The sequence below is a fragment of the Protobothrops mucrosquamatus genome, unplaced genomic scaffold (genome assembly GCF_001527695.2).
Source record: "Protobothrops mucrosquamatus isolate PMUCROS unplaced genomic scaffold, P.Mucros_1.0 scaffold_176, whole genome shotgun sequence".
Taxonomy (NCBI): Eukaryota; Metazoa; Chordata; class Lepidosauria; order Squamata; family Viperidae; genus Protobothrops; species Protobothrops mucrosquamatus.
Genome location: NW_015386252.1, coordinates 369893 through 387674, shown reverse-complemented (window position 1 = coordinate 387674; position 17782 = coordinate 369893). Strand labels below are relative to the sequence as shown.

Genomic DNA, 17782 nt, shown 5'->3' with positions numbered 1-17782 from the left:
GGGAGATCCAGAGGGTCTCTGGCAGGTGGGGCATTGGGCAGGAGGCTCGTCCTGCGAGGTGAGGCAAGGTGAGGCAGGGCAGGGACACCATTGTCACAGGGCAAGGTGAGGCAGGGGCCGGGGGGACTGCTGCCTGACACCATCGGCCCCTGCACACAGAGGCCAGCCATCCAGCCATGTGGGACCTCGGCGAGTTAGCGGGTGGCTGGTTGAAGAGGGACAGTTGCCATCTCCAGGGCATGGCACGCGTGCCCACGGAGAGGGCTCTGAGTGCCGCCTCTGGCACGCATGCCATAGGTTCGCCACCACTGCCCTAAACTATCCTAAAGGGAATAATATAAAATGGTGATTTCTATAAAAATACTGAATTTTCCAACAACCAAACTATTAATTGCTCAAATAATTTTTCAGTAATTAGCCATTATGTAAAAGAATTTCCTCCCCTCAAAGAAGTGGATCAGGAGGCTTTGCTTACAGTCATACTTGTCCTCATGTCCTCTCATCTGGATTAGTGCAACGCATGCTACTTGGGACTGCCCTTGAAAAGAATTCAGAACCTTCAACTGTTGCAAAATGAGGCTGTATAAGTAGTAAGTTATATTGGATGTTTGACTTGTATAACACGACTACTGCATGAGCTGCATTAGTTGCCAGTGCATTAAAGGTCCCATCAGTCAAGGATTGTTGATTGGTGAGAACTAGAAGATGTTCCTTCTCTGCCATAGCCCTTGTCTGCTGGAACATTCTCCCTTCAGAAACCAGGATGACCCTGACACAGCTGGTCTTTTGTAAAGCTATGAAGACCTGTTTTCATGCCCAGATGTGTTAAGGGCAATAGTTTTACTCAGCATACATATATATTTATTCTGTATTGTTTTGTATTATATTTCTATAATAAATGCCATCTAGAATTATAATTTGAAGTAGAAAAGTACCTTGCATTATGTAAGGACTATATGAACTTATTTTACTGCACACATTGATCCAGCCACATTTAAAAATTACTTGATACATCTTTCAGATTCAGTATTTGGCTTTGTATTTAATTACTACATAATTGCAATTACATGTAATTACAATAAATGTAATACCTCATCTTATTTTGTTTATACCATAACATCAAAATGTTGATAAACTAGTAGGCTATTATAAAACATTGAAATGACAACAAAGGAAAAATGACATAATAAATACAGTAGATAAAATTGAAGCTGTGATATACTGTTATCAGTAAATCTGATAAGAGCTGAAAACATATTGGGCGCTGAAATGATTAATTTGAGAGATAAAGAAATCATTTGCATGGAAGCATTAGAATTCATTAATTTCACTAATTACATAGTGAAGAAAGCATCTGTTTTCTTCACTAAAGAGCAGACATTAATTATGGGTCTTACCTGTTCATCTAAAAATAGTGACAATATGTTCAGTTCTTCTCTCTAAATTGTTGATTTTCATAGAAAGTCTTGCCATTATGGAACTGTCAAGACCTCATTAATAAGATAATTTTCAAATAAAATTATGTTAACCAAAGCATCAAGCTATTGATAGTTTTTCAAGAGATGTTTTAGATTAAAACACTCACATTTTAATTAACAAAAATCTGTTAATTAAACAATCTGTTTTTCTAATTATTTTAGAATTGTGGAAACATGATTTATACACATCCAGGAATTTGAGAAAAAGAAATGCTTTGTGGGATATATGTTAGGATTAAACACCCTTGAGGGCAAAAGGAGAATTTTTAAGTGTAGTCCACATGCTACATTTACTGTACGTATCAACTACTTCCAAAGTGTAGAATGAGACCCCGCTTATTTGCAGACTCAGAATGTTCATTGGAAAACAGAACAGAATTGTCTGTTAAGCTTGCTAGTACAGATAATGATGTATGAACTGAATATGCATAATTAAGGTACGTTTATTCAGCTTTTATGTCCCGACAAGTTGGAAGAGTCACATGGTTATTTTACCAGCCAAGCAAACTACACTTAGGTAATAGAAATTGTCCAAAATTAGTAAAAGCCAAGAAATTTAGACAAAATTGGATAGACATTTCAGAAGTAAGCCTTTTTTGTATGAAATACATAGATCATCATCTAGATTTTCTTTATATGCTTTTATGACATACTGCTACCTTATCGTTAAATTGATAGAACCAGTTTACCATTGTGCTAAATTAATCAAATTGGACAAAACCTGACCATACTAGCTAGCAGTTCAGAGAAATTCTATTGGCATTAGCCTAATTAAATGTAAACTCACAATGTTTCTTGATTATTCCAGAAAAATGTTGATGGAGCTGAAGCGTCCATAGCTTGTGAAAAGAAAGACTTTATGACCTCATTTAAACTCTTTGTTTTATCTGAGAAGATCTGTCTTGACGTGTCCATCAGTGTGGAAATGATCATTGAAATCTTTAATGGTCTGCCCCTTGGCAAAATGCCTGACATATAATCACTTGAAGCCTATTTAAAGTGTTTTGGATATTTTTTAAATCACAAATGTATTGAAAGAAAAAAATATTAAGGAAAAGATAACTTTTATTCTGATCTTTCTTCTTATTAGATATAGTGATGGTCCAGTGCTGCCTGTAAGCCTACTATCCTTTTATGTAAATATTTTTGTAAAAAAACAAATTATTTAAAAGAACATTTTATTTCTTTTAATGGAAGCAACAGCAATTATACTGTTGTATTCAGCCATTGTATAAACCAAATAAAGGGATGTTATTGCTTCCAAGTTTTTTCAGTAATCAAAAACTTTAGCCTGATAGTCACTGTTATCACAACAGCCACTATGATCATGTTTAATATAACATTGCTGAAACATTTTGGAGGTAACAGCTAAAAATAAAGGCATTTGCTTATTACTTAAGGAATATGAATTACTTGGGATGTCTTATAGCCTTGGTTTCTAGATATTTTTCAAGCAATACCCAGAATTATTGACCATCACCTATGAAGCCCTAATTTGCTTTGTGCCTTCATGGAATATGCAAAAATCATTAACAACATTGAAATATGCTAGGATAAGATCCCAAAAGTTATAATTAATCTTCTATATTTTTTCATATTCATATTATTTTATTTCACTGGATATAATTGTACATGTTAACTGGAAAAGAATTCCAAAAACAGATAGAACCCAAGACTGCAAAAGTAAACAATTAGGGAGATCAAGATTTTTTTTTAAATAAATTTGCAGTGCAAGGAATGCCCTGTAATACTGTATCTTGATATTAAATTGCAAAATGCATACATTTTTTATTATTTGTGCTAAATATATAGATTTTCTGCTACAGTTTGAGTATTTTTAAATTAAAATATATCACTCATTCTGAATGTATTGATTTGCACATCTTTGTGCCAGTATTAAGCGAAAGGACTTTACAGTAAGTTAAAAAGATTTGGCAAGGTAGATTTCATTGTGTGGGTTAATTTAAATTTATATTTGTACTTCTTACTAATATTAAACATTTTCACTTTTTACCTTGCATTCTTAGTAAGTATTAAAATTTTGAAATGTCCTCCAATCCTCACACAGATATAACTCTCTTTAATATTTGTAATGAACATGCTTGCCTCATTAAATAACCAGCTATATATGTTAGCTGTTTAAACAAAATAATTTATGGGTCAGATAATTGTAAAACTAGCATCTTTGGATAATGCAGAATTAATTTTATCATTTTCTCTGTCTTATTTTTTGTGTAAAGTATTGAATACTTCCTTTCTGATTCCAAGAGAAACCTACTCCAAATAGTATTGCTATTTAGAATACACATAGTCCTTGACTTACAACCACCATGGAGCCCAAAATTTCTGTTGTTAAGTGAGACATTTGTTAAGTGAGTTTTGCCTCATTTTATGCCCTTTCTTGCCACAATTGTTAAGTGAATCACTCCACTTGTTATATTAGCAACATGGTTGTTCAGTGAATCTGGCTTCCCCATTGACTTTGCTTATCAGAAGGTCACAAAAGGTGATCACATGACCCCGGGATACTGCTACCATCATAAATATGAACCAGTTGCCAAACATCTGAATTTTGATCACATGATCATGGGGATGCTGCAAAATTGTAATTAAGAAAAACGGTCATAAGTCATTTTTTTCAGGACCATTGTAACTTTGAATGGTCACTAAATGAACTGTTGTAAGTCGAAGACTTATTGTATTCTGCTTTCCTGAGAGCAAAAGCTCACATACATTCCTCCATGTGAAGGTATGATTTCCATTGACTTTGGGATAATATTGACCAAAATTATGTCAATGAGTCTGCCCTTCACAAATTAAGCTCCTTGCCTTTTTAAGTCTTTTACTTTAGTACTCCACTTTAAACCAGAATTCCTTGTTACATTCACATTGGAATCTCTGGCATATTGTCAGCCAATAGACTAGATAATACCAGTCACATCCATGATTCAGATGTAGCACGAATCTCTGGCTTAATACAAACCATGATCATTGGCCAAAATCAGTTTTCCACAGGATAAGAGAAGGGCTTGAGGGACGAGCACTAAGTGCAGCTTTCTTTCCTTAAGTTTATGAATGCCAAACTTATTGCATGATAACATGGGCATCCATAGGCGAGACAATGTCATTGTGGCTATAAGTCAAGTTCCTACATGAGCAGACTCATTTTTATGATTGTTGTAAAGTGAATCATGTGGTCGTTAAGCAAATCACTTATTTGTAAATCCAAATCCATCTTATTTCATGTCCTTTTTTGCCAAAAAATGGCAAAATAGTCAGAAAATGAGTGTGGGATGCTACAACTGTTACATGCTGAAATCACGTAACCACGGGAGTGATGTAACAGTTTGAAGATGGGTCGTAAGTAATTTTTTCTGAGGCCATCATAATGGTTGGTAAGCAACTGGACATAAGTCAGGGACTACCTGTAATCATTCTACAATATTTGTAAAATTCTAATCCTTTAGAATGGAGGCATCCTTGGATTTTTCAGCAGCTGAGGAAAAAATAGCACATGTACCTACCTTGCTGAATTAAAATCTAAAACATTTGTATAATTGAACTGCTTTCCTTTTCTCCTTAACATATGGATCATCAGCCTTGACTGGATGTCTATGTATGCTAAAGCCAGAGAGCTACTAAAGTTGGGGTGCCCGTAGTCTTGTTTCTTGATCCAAACTATGCTATGTAATTAATGTAGATTTATGTACATAGCAGCTGTATTTGAAGGGCTTTGAAGCTCTGTTATATCCAAAAGAAAATGGACATTAATTAATATGAAAGTATACTTTATAAACACTTGGGGATAAAAGTGTTTTCAATTGGCTGAATTTAGAATCATGATTCTTCTGTGAGCTATATTTTAGAGGCTGCTGTGCTGAATCACAACGACAGGCTACTGAATTCAGAATATTTTTGAGGCTATATCTTCTACTTCACTCCTGTTAGACATTTTTGCAAGTCAGAGTGGATCTGTTTCAGCCCTGTTCCTAGCTTTGATCATTTAAAAAGAATGAAATAATATATATGTTTTAAATAAAGACAAATAGTCATTCCGTCATTCTTACTGTTAATACAGGGAGAATATCTGTCTTCACAGGAAACTAGTCAGTACTACTGACTCACAAATAGCAGGCATTCTTCTCTGAAAATGAAACTTTTATTGGATAGTCTTGAGCATGTCAATACTTTTCAGATTTTGTTCTCATCAGGAAAATGATTGTCTTTTCCCTCATAGCATAAAAATTAAATACTCTGCAAAATGAAAGTGTCATTTAGTTTATTAATCTGAGGAAGATCATCTTTCCATCAAACAGGCTTATTGTCATTTAATTGGGAGTTTATTGAATCAACAGCAAGATGCCTTGCACGGTTGAATAAGAGGTGTTTATTCATTGAATAACTGAAAGAGTGCCACAAAGTTTATTTAAAATGTTATCATTTCTGACATTTTCACTGTATAAAGTATGTAGCAGACCTTGTAAAATCTGTTTGGCTTGTTTGAAAATTAATCCTAAAATACTATTGTATGACTGTTCAGATAGTAATTGCTACTGTTTCTCTTGGTTAATCAAGAATGTACATAGTATGAAGCAAATATTATTGATATTCTCTCACCCTTAAAAGTCACATAGCTTGGGTAGCCAAGTGAGGCCAGTGAGTGTACATTAATACATAAAGTAAATATGAAATTTGCCTAGGTTCTCAAAATAGAAAAATAGGTTCTATGTCATGCTAGATAATGTTAACCAGAGTACGCTACAATCAGTCAAAAGAACATAAGATCTCTTTTAGGAATTGCAATGCTTCAGTATATCAAACCAATGAGAAAAAAAGATTAAGGTGTGTGGAAATATATTGAACAAATTTTATGTTACTATTACAAAAGGATTTTTAAAAATGAAGTGTAATTGGTTTTTGAAAGAATCCGTCTTGCTAGCCAGAATAAAATCTTACCAGGGATTCATTCAGCCTTTCTTTCTGCCAATAATATGTTATAGAAAACATGGATGGGACTATAAAATATATGCAACTTTCTGATGTTTGCATTAGTTTATGTTGAAGTCAATGCAACTTTATTTGAAAGATACAAGATGTTATAATCTAGCCAAAAGAAAGACTATAGAATAATTTATTTGGGAAATTTTATTCTCCCACTTAAGTGCCTTGGATACATTTTTCCTATACTAAATATTAAAAATTTTATTATGCATTTTTATCTTCGATTCATCAATTTATTTTTATAATGTCCACAGCTATCCATATTTATCTGCAGAATTGAAAAAGAAAAATAGTTCATTGTTCCTGCTGATATTCTGTGCAAATGTGACTAGAAATCCTAACTCACCCAAGCAGCAGAGCAGTGGGCACTGACACTCACAGTCCCATGAGTGGCGGGTGCTGGAGCTCGCAGCCCCACTTGCGTGAGTGGCAGACACGAGCATCCACTGCTCACATAAATGAAGCAGTGCGCACATGCAACTGCCCCTCACGCAGAAACATCCCCTTTCCCCCCTCCCCCTTGCGCTGAGCTGCCAACCTGGAAAGGTTGGGGAACGCTGATTAAAATTGTTTGAATAGAAAAAGAAATGAAGAATACAAGGTTCCATCCTTTAGAAGCCAGTGCTTATTTTTGACTTATGGTCATAATTGAGCCCGTAATTTTAGTTATAAGTCATAATGGTCATAAAGTGGGTCATTACATGAATGCCCAGTTTTACGACTTTTTTGGGGGTCAATTCTAAAGCAAATGCTGTGGTGATTAAATGAACATTGTGGTTATTAAATGAACTCATTGTTTGTTGTGCGGCATTTTTTGCCGGAAATCAGAAGTAGATGCTGGTTTCTGGCAAAAAAGTCTTAAATAGCAGTCACATTGACTGCAGATGTCTGTAGATGCAAGCCAGATGCCAAGTGCAGTTATGTGACTGTGGGAGAGACTGGACATCAGAACTTCAAATCTGGGTCATAAGTTCCTTTTTCAGGGTCCATCATAACTTTGAATAATTGCAAGTTGACGATTATACTATACTAGTCAATGCAATTGATTTCCCAATAGCAGAAGGACTTGCCAATAACAGGAATCATTAGTAAAGTTTCCAGTCCTGGGGTAAATGAGTCAAATATGTTAGCCAAATGCATTTCATGTGTATGATCGTGAAAATGTAACTCTTAATTTCTTCTGCCTTCCCTTTCAGAAGTCACACTAAGCAATTGGTAATAAAGAATAAAACCTTCAACCTCAGATTCTCCTTTCTTTTCTTCTCTTCCACTGGGACAATTATGAACAGTTTGAAAACATTTGTTTCTATTTTAATGTAAACACAGAGCTAACTCCACTGTAATTATTCCTGTAATTACTTCCTTATAAGGAAATTTTTTGCAATTGTTGTATTTATGATAATATCTTGTGAAGGGCAGTACATATATATCTGAGGCAGTGCTTCACTGTGGGGAGCTAGTACAATGAGAGAAGCATGTTGTGCCATTGTGATGCATTACTTTTGTACATGAATCATGATATTGCTTGCCTATACCAAGGAGGCGGAATTTATGGTGTGACAGTATAGCATTGCTTTTCATAATTTTAATGAAAACAGCAAACATCTACAGATCATCTCAATGTAACTAAGCTACAACTTTCTTTTGGTTTTTGGAGCATTGTTTAACATTCTCTCCAGACAATCAATAATTTCATTGTGGCCCGTCTTCTACAAGATAGCAGGAAGAGAACCAGGATAGGCAGGAATATTATGCTTTAAATGCTTAAAATAGGCTTCTAACATAACTGCTGTTCAATCTAAACCTATGTACTCTTTTTTTAAAAATTAAAAAGCCCATTTAGCACAGGGCTGATTATAAAGAATATATAATGACGTTTTTATGCCTCTGTCTGAATTGAAAGAACCAGTTGCTTATTTAGGCTAAACTATTTTCCTAATAATAATTTTAGTTTAGATGCAAACAAATTAAGGAGCATGTGTGTTGCCGGGTGCCTCACCCAACAGATTATATATATAATCTATATATATATAGTAAAGAGCCTTCATTGTTTTTGTTCATCTTAGAATTTGAATCCATGTTCTGCAGAAACTTTATCCGCTACTATTAAGTTCATGCCTCCCAGACACTTTTTAGTACAATTGAAAGAAATCACTTGAATATTTTAAAAGCATAATTATTTAAAATTAGTGAGAATCCCTAATAGCATTAGGAAATTGATGGTGAGCTATGATATCAAATTAACAGCATAATTTATTGGTGCACTCTTGTGTAGTTCTTTGTTCATTCAATAAGTTATATTTTCTTGTTGTCATACTGTATAAATACTTATTCTTTTCAAGGATATTTTGAAGTTCATAATAATATCCTGATGCGAAACATTCTTCTACTTTCTCAGGCAGTTTTTTTAAAAAAAAATTATGCAGCAAAGCATGGCAATGTAGCTAGTTGTATACTCAGTCATCTGTTTAATCCTTATCCCCTTCACATTGTCAATACCCATCTAATTCCACTTTAACAACAGTAATTGGCTGATGGAGTAGCAGATATAGATTTGTTTTCCTGATGACTCCTTGACTTTTTTCCTCTGGTAATACTAATAGAATTCCAAATCCTTATTGGTGTGATCATGTCATGAGTAGGTCAACAGTCATGTCAAGGTCCTATTGGAAACTTCATAGCCGACATCTTAATTTAGACTTAGCAATTCCCCCCCCCCCATGTGCATTTGTAAGCAGTTCTTTCAAGTCTCTCAGTCATTCCATTATAATAGAATTCATTTAATTCAAAAGGAATTACTTCATGATGTGAATGTATTTGGATCGCTGCAGTTCAATAAAAATAAATCTAAGAACATCCTTTCTGAATTCTTGATACTTTTCAGCCTGAAAGGTAGAATTATTTATTTACATATGTGTTGGCTATATGTATTATTTTTATATAGTTTTATACAGCTCCTTTTATACCATGTTTTATTTTAAACCAAGGCGAGGGGAAGTCTGATTCTATGGTAGAGTAACCACTATTTATCACATGGCATAAAATTATTTGTCATAGATGCCTTGACATCTCCTCATTGAATTCTCATTGAAACCATTGCCAGTCAGTTCAAAAATCTATCATTTGACATTTTTGTTCTAGATACTTTGATGTACCAATCACTTCTCTCCTAATTTTATTGTTGCTTGTTCAGAATCAGCACTTGCAGTCATTGTTTGCCCAAAAAGAGGTTCTATTGATTTCAGTTTTCTTGCAAATAAGAATGCTTTCAATTGAAATGCTTACACTGTACACTACTTACATTGTCATTGAGTAGAGCTTTTGCCATCCACTTGTAACTGTAGATTCAGCATTAATTTTGATAGAATATCAGTGGACCCATGAAAAATGTCATTCCTATTTTCCATAAACCAACTATCTGTTCTAGGCATGAGCCTAAAATATCATACTGTATAAGTTCAAAAATCTTATAACAGCACTGGAAATATCATGAAATGTCTTAGCAGAATTCTATCTATGTTAAAAATAGGAATGTTTAAGGTCCTCCTCACAGAATACATTGGCTGTGGATGAGGCAATAGACCTCCGTGGTGGCTCCCACTTTTCTTTCCCTGGAATTTCAGATGTCCCTGATCCCACTGGCATTTCATAAACAAACAACACATTTTTGTTCCAGAACTTGGTTCTGCATAATTAGATTAGTTTGCTGTAAGGATGCCTATGATTTTAATAATGATTTTTATATAATTCCAATAGTTCTATCAAGATTGAGGAAGCTCATAAATATTTTAAAATAAATATAAATAGACATTGAACATTCCTGACAAAATAATTAGATGCCTACAGTTCTGTGAAAAAGCATTAGTCACCTTTCATATTTTTGGAACATTTGCCTGGCGTTGGTGCTGAAAGTTATCAGAAATTAATGTAAGTCAAACTAGTAGCGAGAGAGAGTCTGCGAAAACAAATGTTATCAACATTTGGTGCTTGTTTCTTTTATTTCATAAACAAAGTTATTCAACATGCATTGTACCAATGTTAAAAATGTTGTGTAACTGCTTGTATTACCATTAGTTCCACTAACTGCCACTGTCCACTTCCTGTAATTAGTGATCAGATTCTCAGATTGTGGTCTACTACTCTATGGCAAACTCCCTCAGTAACATTTGAGGATTTTTTAGCATGAATTTCTTCTTTTTTCAGATCTTGATACAAAATCTCTGTGGGGTTTAGATCTGGAGTTTTAGTTGGCCATTCCAAAACATTGAATTTGTTCTTCTTCATCCATTCTCTTATAGACTTGCTTGTATGATTGGGATCATTGTCTTGCTGCATGATCCACTTGCACTTCAGCTTCAGCTGATGGACAGATGGCCTGATACTCTTCTGTAGAATTCTCTGACACAAAGCAGAATTCATGCTTCCTTCAGTGATGCCACCGTATCCAGGTCCTGAGGCAGCCAATCATCCCAAAACCATGTCATCTTCACACTTCACAAGTTGGTATGAGGCTCAAAATGTAGAATATAGTCTTTCATTTTTCTAGATATAAAAGTCCCAGACTTTTTGATTCATCATTCCATAAAACTTTCCTCCAGGAATCTGGAGAATCAAATATGAGATGATCATCAGAGTTATTCTCAGTAACAGCTTCTACCTTGCTGATCTCTCATTTTTATCCAGTGCTTCTTTGACAATCGAATTATAAATATGTGTTATAACTAAAGCAAGTGAGGTTTACAGATCCCTGGATGTTGTTTCAGAGTCCTTTTTGAGCTGCACTCCTGAAGTGATATTGATAAGATGGCTACATTTCAGATGATTCACTATTGCCTGAAGTTTTCTCCATTTCAAGACAAGTCTCTTAGCCATGGATTGGTGAAGGCTTGTAGCTTTAGAAATGTTTATGTACCTTTTTCCAGACTGATAGGCATTAATGAATTTTTAAAGAACATCTTCAGAAATTTAATCTCAGTTAAATTTAATTATTAGACAAGATTTCTATAATCTTTGTGGTAAAAAATCATTTTCTGTGGTATATAGGGAAACCTTGTGAGATTTATATAGGACAGGCCATATTGCTAACCGAAGAACTCCCATTATGGGCCCTAGTTATCCATTTAATAGAATCAATTAAAAGGGGGCATATTTTTTTTATACTGGCACATTGCAAGTCAGATTACCGTCTCTGAAATAAATGAAACAAGCACTAACCTTTGGAGTTCTTTTTCAATCATTCAGTATCAGTAAAACCCTCATCAAACTTTGATAGTTTCCATGGATAAAAATATACAGTAAACAAGAGAATAGCTTTCACAGAATTGCATCAGAAGATGACAAGCATGACATAGAATCCTCCATTTGTATTCTCAGCAACTGCTCTTCAGAGGTTTATTGCTTCTGATATTGGAGGTATGTTGTCATCATAATTCATAGGCATCTGAAGTGCTGTTCTTTGGTCTTTGCTTTTGAAAACATCAACATTGGCAGTTATCATTGCATTTTATAGAAGCAAATTTTATCATTCAGTAATATATTGTGTAATGAATCTGCCACCATTCAACGTTGTTAGCCTTGTTACATTACAAGAGTTTGTGGCACTGATTTATAATAGTTACTCCTTCCTAAGCGGGCAGTTATAATCAGTGATGATAGGAATGGAGAGATCAAGCTGTAAGCTCATCCTTCAATGTATGATGCTTATGGGTCAACACCACCTGCTCCTATTAATATCTTCCGGAAGCTATTGGGAAAGATCACCTAAGGTCAGGTATAATTAGAATGCAGGTATTCTACATCTCCAATCCTGGGTTGAATAGACAATACCAAAATGTTATTACAGTGCCTGGAAATTATTAGAGCCTGGATAAGGAAAAGTAAAGGTTTAGGCTCAACCCCTACAAAAAAAATTGCTTGGGTTTAGAAGTTATCAGATTCCAAGGAGATTCCATTTGATCCTGAATAGTTTGTAGGAAGACAATGAAAACTTTGCTGTTCCAATATACCTTGGGGATTTTAATGCTCTTTCCTCTAATTTTGAAGTACTACTTTTATTCCTAGTATTTATTTGTGCAGCTGTATTTTTATTTTTGTATTATAATTTTTTAAATCTGATTTATTAAGATATGAATGCCACTCAGAATCATCAGCACATAGAATGGTATCTGACTGAAAGACATATTGAATTTGTTATTTGTAATTTGAGGAACAGGCTAACTATTCTATAGACTCTGTAACTATTGATACCATCTCAGGTACTAAAAATTTACACATGATTTCAGCTTTCATAGCTTCCATCTAAAACTTACCCCCCACACACACACACTCCCCTCCCCCCACGTTCCCACAGAAGGGCTGGCTGGCTTCGGTGTCACCTGGGCAGGCCTGGCCACACATCTGCCCAGCGGCGCTGGTGGGCCCGGCCTTCCTTCCTTCCTTCCTTCCTTCCTTCCTTCCTTCCTTCCTTCCTTCCTTCCTTCCTTCCTTCCTTCCTTCCTTCCTTCCTTCCTTCATTTCTCCTTCTCCCTTCCCTCTTTTCTTTCTCTCTCACTCTCTCCCTTTCTCCAAAGTCCAAACTTACGTGTTCTCCTTCCCCCGCTAGCCTTCTGTAAAGTGCAAACGGACACCGCATCCTACTTGTCTTCTCCAAACTCACGCCCACCATCTCTTCCAAAGGCCGTCTGCTCGCTCACTCGCTGTCTCGCTGCATTCCTGCCAAAATCTGCTTTTATAGGTTCCCCTCTCCCTGCCCAGCTCTCGCGGCTGTTCCCGCGAGAGCGCTGCTGGATTCGGTTTCCCTGCCCTTTCCAGTTCCCACTAGTAAGGTGCATGTGGAGAGGGGGAGGGGAGCATCCCTCTGGCACGCGTGCCGACGGCTCTGTGTGTCCAGTCTGGCATGCGTGCCATAGGTTCACCACCTCAGCCCTATACCATTTCAGACAAATGGCTGTCCAATCTCTTCTTAAAAACTTCCAGTGTTGGAGCATTCACAACTTCTGGAGGCAGGTTGTTCCACTGATTAATTGTTCTAACTGTCAGGAAATTTCTCCTTATTTCTAGGTTGCTTCTCTCTTTGGTTAGTTTTTATCCGTTGCTTCTTGTCCTGCCTTCAGGTGCTTTGGAGAATAGCTTGGCTCCCTCTTCCATTTATATTGGAACTATTTAAGAACAGATTTGAGAATACAATACACACACACAACACACACATATGATACAGATTTTTCTATTCCTTTTCTATACAGGAAATGAAAAAGAATGGAGCGGATAATGACTTTTAAGAAAAGAAAACAGAAAAAGAGTGAGGAAGAAAAAAAAAGAAAGATGATAAGAATTATAATATTTATAAAAGATTCTAAACCACTTCCAATCCTTTTGACAGTGGTTATAAATGTGAGAATAAGATTTTTAACTGGCTTTAAAAGTTTATTAAAGAATGCATCCTGCTTACCATTGTGTTAGCCTTTATTTTACATTTTCCTGTTTTCTAAATGTCGACCCAGTAATAATATTTAATCACACTTTGCTGTATTATAGTTAACAGCTTTAATAGGTTGGTACAAAAGGAAATCCACCAGTTTTGACACAGGAAGTAATTGTGAAATAAAAGACAGATTTTTGCTCAGGCTAGAATTAGTTCAGCAATTCAAAAAATAAGCAGTCACCTTGGATTCACATAACTAAAAGTGACACCCTTTCTTTGGCTATGGGCTAAATAGATCTTGTATAGTTGACTCAGATATTTCAACTGTCCATTGTGTTTGCTCTTCTGTTAATTAATCTGAGAATCGGTTGTTTTGCTTTGACATTGTCTCCAAGTTCATATTGTATGTGTTAAATAATGTGAGAAATTTAATAAGGTTTTTTTTTCTAAACTAAGGCTCATCAGATGGTTATCAGAGGTTATTTTTAAGAAGGAAAAAGTGACATGTAAATGTAGAAAGCTACAACAGGTTTATCTCTAATAGTTTTAGTTCTTTTAATTTCTGTTGTACTGAACTGTGATAGAATACTTGTGTCTGCATTTTCATGCTGCTGTTTTCCGTATGAAGGTTGCTAATGTAACTATGCTTGTATGAAAGACCTATTCAGACAATTCATATTGGTTAATGAAAGAGGTGTCCTGATAGTAGGCTGGAGCTGAATGCACAAATACATATTGGAGGGTATGGATAAGGCATCTCCCCACAAACAAAATACCCTCCAGAAAACAAAACCTCCAATATGGAGCAGGTAGTTGGGTAATGGTTTGAAAGGTTGCTGATTCCTTCATTCTCTGTCCCTTTTCTTCTTCCTTTCAAATCACATGGCCTAGTGCAGAGCTGAATGAAATGGGTGGAGTGAAATACTGTAGCTGTTGTGACCATTAAGTCTCCTCCATCTGTTGCTATAATATCAAAGTGTGAGTATAATCAGATATTTTCCTGAGCCAGTTGGTCTAATGGTTAAGGCACCATGATGAAAAGCGAGTTCTAGTCTTTCCTTAAGCATAAAAGCCGTCTGGGTGACTTTGAGTCAGACACTCTTCTCAGCCCAGCTCACCTCACCTCACAGGGTTGTTGTTATGGATAAAACAGGAGGAGGAAGTACTAGGCCCTTTTAGCTTCCTTGAGTTATTTCTAAAAATAGTAAAAGGTAGTAAGTAAATAAATAAATAATAAACTAAAATCTTGTTGGCTACAACTGGAAAGAGCTGTATTTTTTCCAAATCTTTTTATTATCACTGCAATCAAACTATCCCTTACCATTATTCAGCAGAATAGATAATTCTTTCTACTATATTAACAGTTTTGGATTACATACACTAATTAGCATGCTAACCCAGACTATTCCTAATCAGAATTTGCAACTTAAAGTATATTTTCCAAAGTAATATTAGAGAAAACTGCTCATAATAGTTCTTGTATATTTAAATCACAGATACAACTATATAAAGACAAGCAGGCAGAGTGAATGACTTTTATGAGACTGTCCAAATGCATAAAATATTTTCACTGACTCAGCAGTGATTCAGAACTAATACTGCCCTGTAGCAATAAACTTTGTTGGTTTTATTTGCAATTTAATTAGAATATGCCTGTTTTCATTAATAATGAAATGACAATCCGATTTCAATGAAATGGACAAAGAATGAAAAACTCTGGTATTGATTAAATTCAAAATAATTGGTTCTATTATTGGCTGTAAACTACACTGTAAATTTTCAGTTAAAAATGCAGAAAAAAGATTTTAAAAATCAGACATACTGTATATCGCCATGCTTAAAGTTATTGGGATGAAGATATAGTGATTCAGTGATGTAATGTTGAAGTCAAAATAAAGTATTTTACTGTGCTGAATAAAACTAATGGAAACATTCACTGGAGTAAGACAAATGGTGCTAAATGAGAAAACACACCATGAATTGCAAATGGAGCTGAGTTAATTTGTTGCTACAGTAGTGTTGCCCTACTGTTAAATGAAGACTGTGTAATTATCTTGCTGGCAGAGATAATGTCAAAACCTCATTTCTCCTTACATGCCTCGTTTTTACATGAGAGCTAATTGAGCTGCAAGGTGACAACTGATTATATATGGCTATCATTGGGGTCCTCTTGCTCAATTTGCAAATAATGTTATATTTCTTAAGAGATTACTTTTATATCACTCGTCAAATTAGAGATAGTAAACTTTGGTACTCTTTTTAGTATGTGCCCTGTAATCAGCAATATATTATCCTGAAAGATGCAATTTCCCCTCCCCCCCAGGTCTTGTAGTTAATTATTTATATATTTAAGGTGTGTCCACTTCTACCATGTCTTTCTGAATATCAACATGCAAGCTATAATGGCACCTTTATAATAACTGATAACTGTCAACTATTTAGCTACTTTCATGTTCTAGTTAAATCACTGAGATTTCCACTAAGATAATGCATATTACCTTTTAAAATTAAAAAAAATCTTTATTTTTCATGCAAGATGTTTGATAAACTTTTTTAAAAATTGTTAATCTATTTCAAGAGGTTTTCAAAAGCTTTTTCATTCTGTATTTCAGATTCTAACCTTTATGTTTATAAATAACAAATTTGCTCTTAATTTAATTTAATTTAATTTAATTGAAAAGTCTATTCTAGAATACAATCTTTGGTGCTGGTTATATGCCTAAGACAATATTCTATATTGATTGTGGTTTCCCCTTCCATTTACCTGTTGATCAGTTAGTTAATGAATTATTTCAATGGTAGAGAATTCTTTTGTTTGATTTATCTTTTATATTTTCTTCAAGGCAGCATATATAGCAGTGGTGGCGAACCTATGGCACGGGTGCCAGAGGCGGCACTCAGAGCCCTTTCTGGGCACGCGCACCGTCGCCCCAGTCCTAGGCCTTCAGCTGGGTTTTATAAAATCTTTTCGCTTTAGGCCTCTGCCACCGTGTGCCAAAAAAAAAAGGTTCAATCAATCAGTCAATTTCAACTTCTCACGGAAAAAAAAAATCTCGCAACGTTGGAATTGATTGATTGAACTTTTTAGTCCTACCCAGTCTGCCGTTACCACCGCAGCGACGCCCACCCAATGGGCCACGCCCACCCAATGGGCCACACCCACCCGGCACTCGATGATGCATAAGTGGGTTTTGGATTGCAGTTTGGGCACTCAGTCACTGATATATAGAGATCTACCTTTAATTTATCCTTATAACAATGTTGTGAAGTAGATTGGATTCAAAGTTATGAGTTTCTGTGACTTGGAATAAACTTGAACCTGGATTGCCCTGGTCCTATTCCCAAAACATAATCCATACACTACGCTGTGTTTCTTCTTCTATCATTCTCTAGCTTAGATTGAAAAAATTCTTAAATTATGGATCTTTTTTTAACCATTAATATACATAAAATGGTGAAGTCTTCAATGAATGTTTTATAGCTTAAGAACTTTATTCCTGAATGCAGTCAGCAATTGTTTGATCAATAGAAAGGATTATCAGAGGAAAGGAAAATCAGTTTAGATTTTATCCTCAGGAAGGCACTCATTCTTGATTTGCATTTTTTTTATTCTCATGTTTTGAACAAATAGGAATGAAAAGATTTATTTGTGTTCTTGTTTCTAACTCACAGTGTTGTAAAAACTTCATAATTTAATTTAGCATCATAGTAAAATGATGCTAAATTAAATCTTTGGAAATAATATATTTTTTCACCAATTTCTCCCTTTAGTGCAAGGAACACCAACTTCAGTAAGCTCATGCATGCTGTTTAAATTGCTGAATAAAAACTATTATTTTTTTCATGCTTGTATTTAACTTCTTTTTAATTAGTGGGAATTGTT

General features: G+C 35.1%; 1 protein-coding gene across 3 annotated transcripts in view; it reads left to right on the top strand.

Annotated features, from left to right (window-relative positions):
- GPATCH2 (G-patch domain containing 2) overlaps positions 1 to 17782 on the top strand; it is a 94726-nt gene that overhangs the window by 23157 nt on the left and 53787 nt on the right. For 2 of the 3 annotated variants that reach the window (XM_015822523.2, XM_015822514.2), the window contains exon 6: positions 10778 to 10978. The exons of the other annotated variant lie outside the window; for it this stretch is intronic. In XM_015822523.2, coding sequence (XP_015678009.1) covers positions 10778 to 10816 — 39 coding nt within the window. In that variant the 3' untranslated portion in view covers positions 10817 to 10978. Of the gene's footprint in view, positions 1 to 10777; positions 10979 to 17782 lie in introns of those variants that run through there. 3 annotated transcript variants of the gene reach the window in all.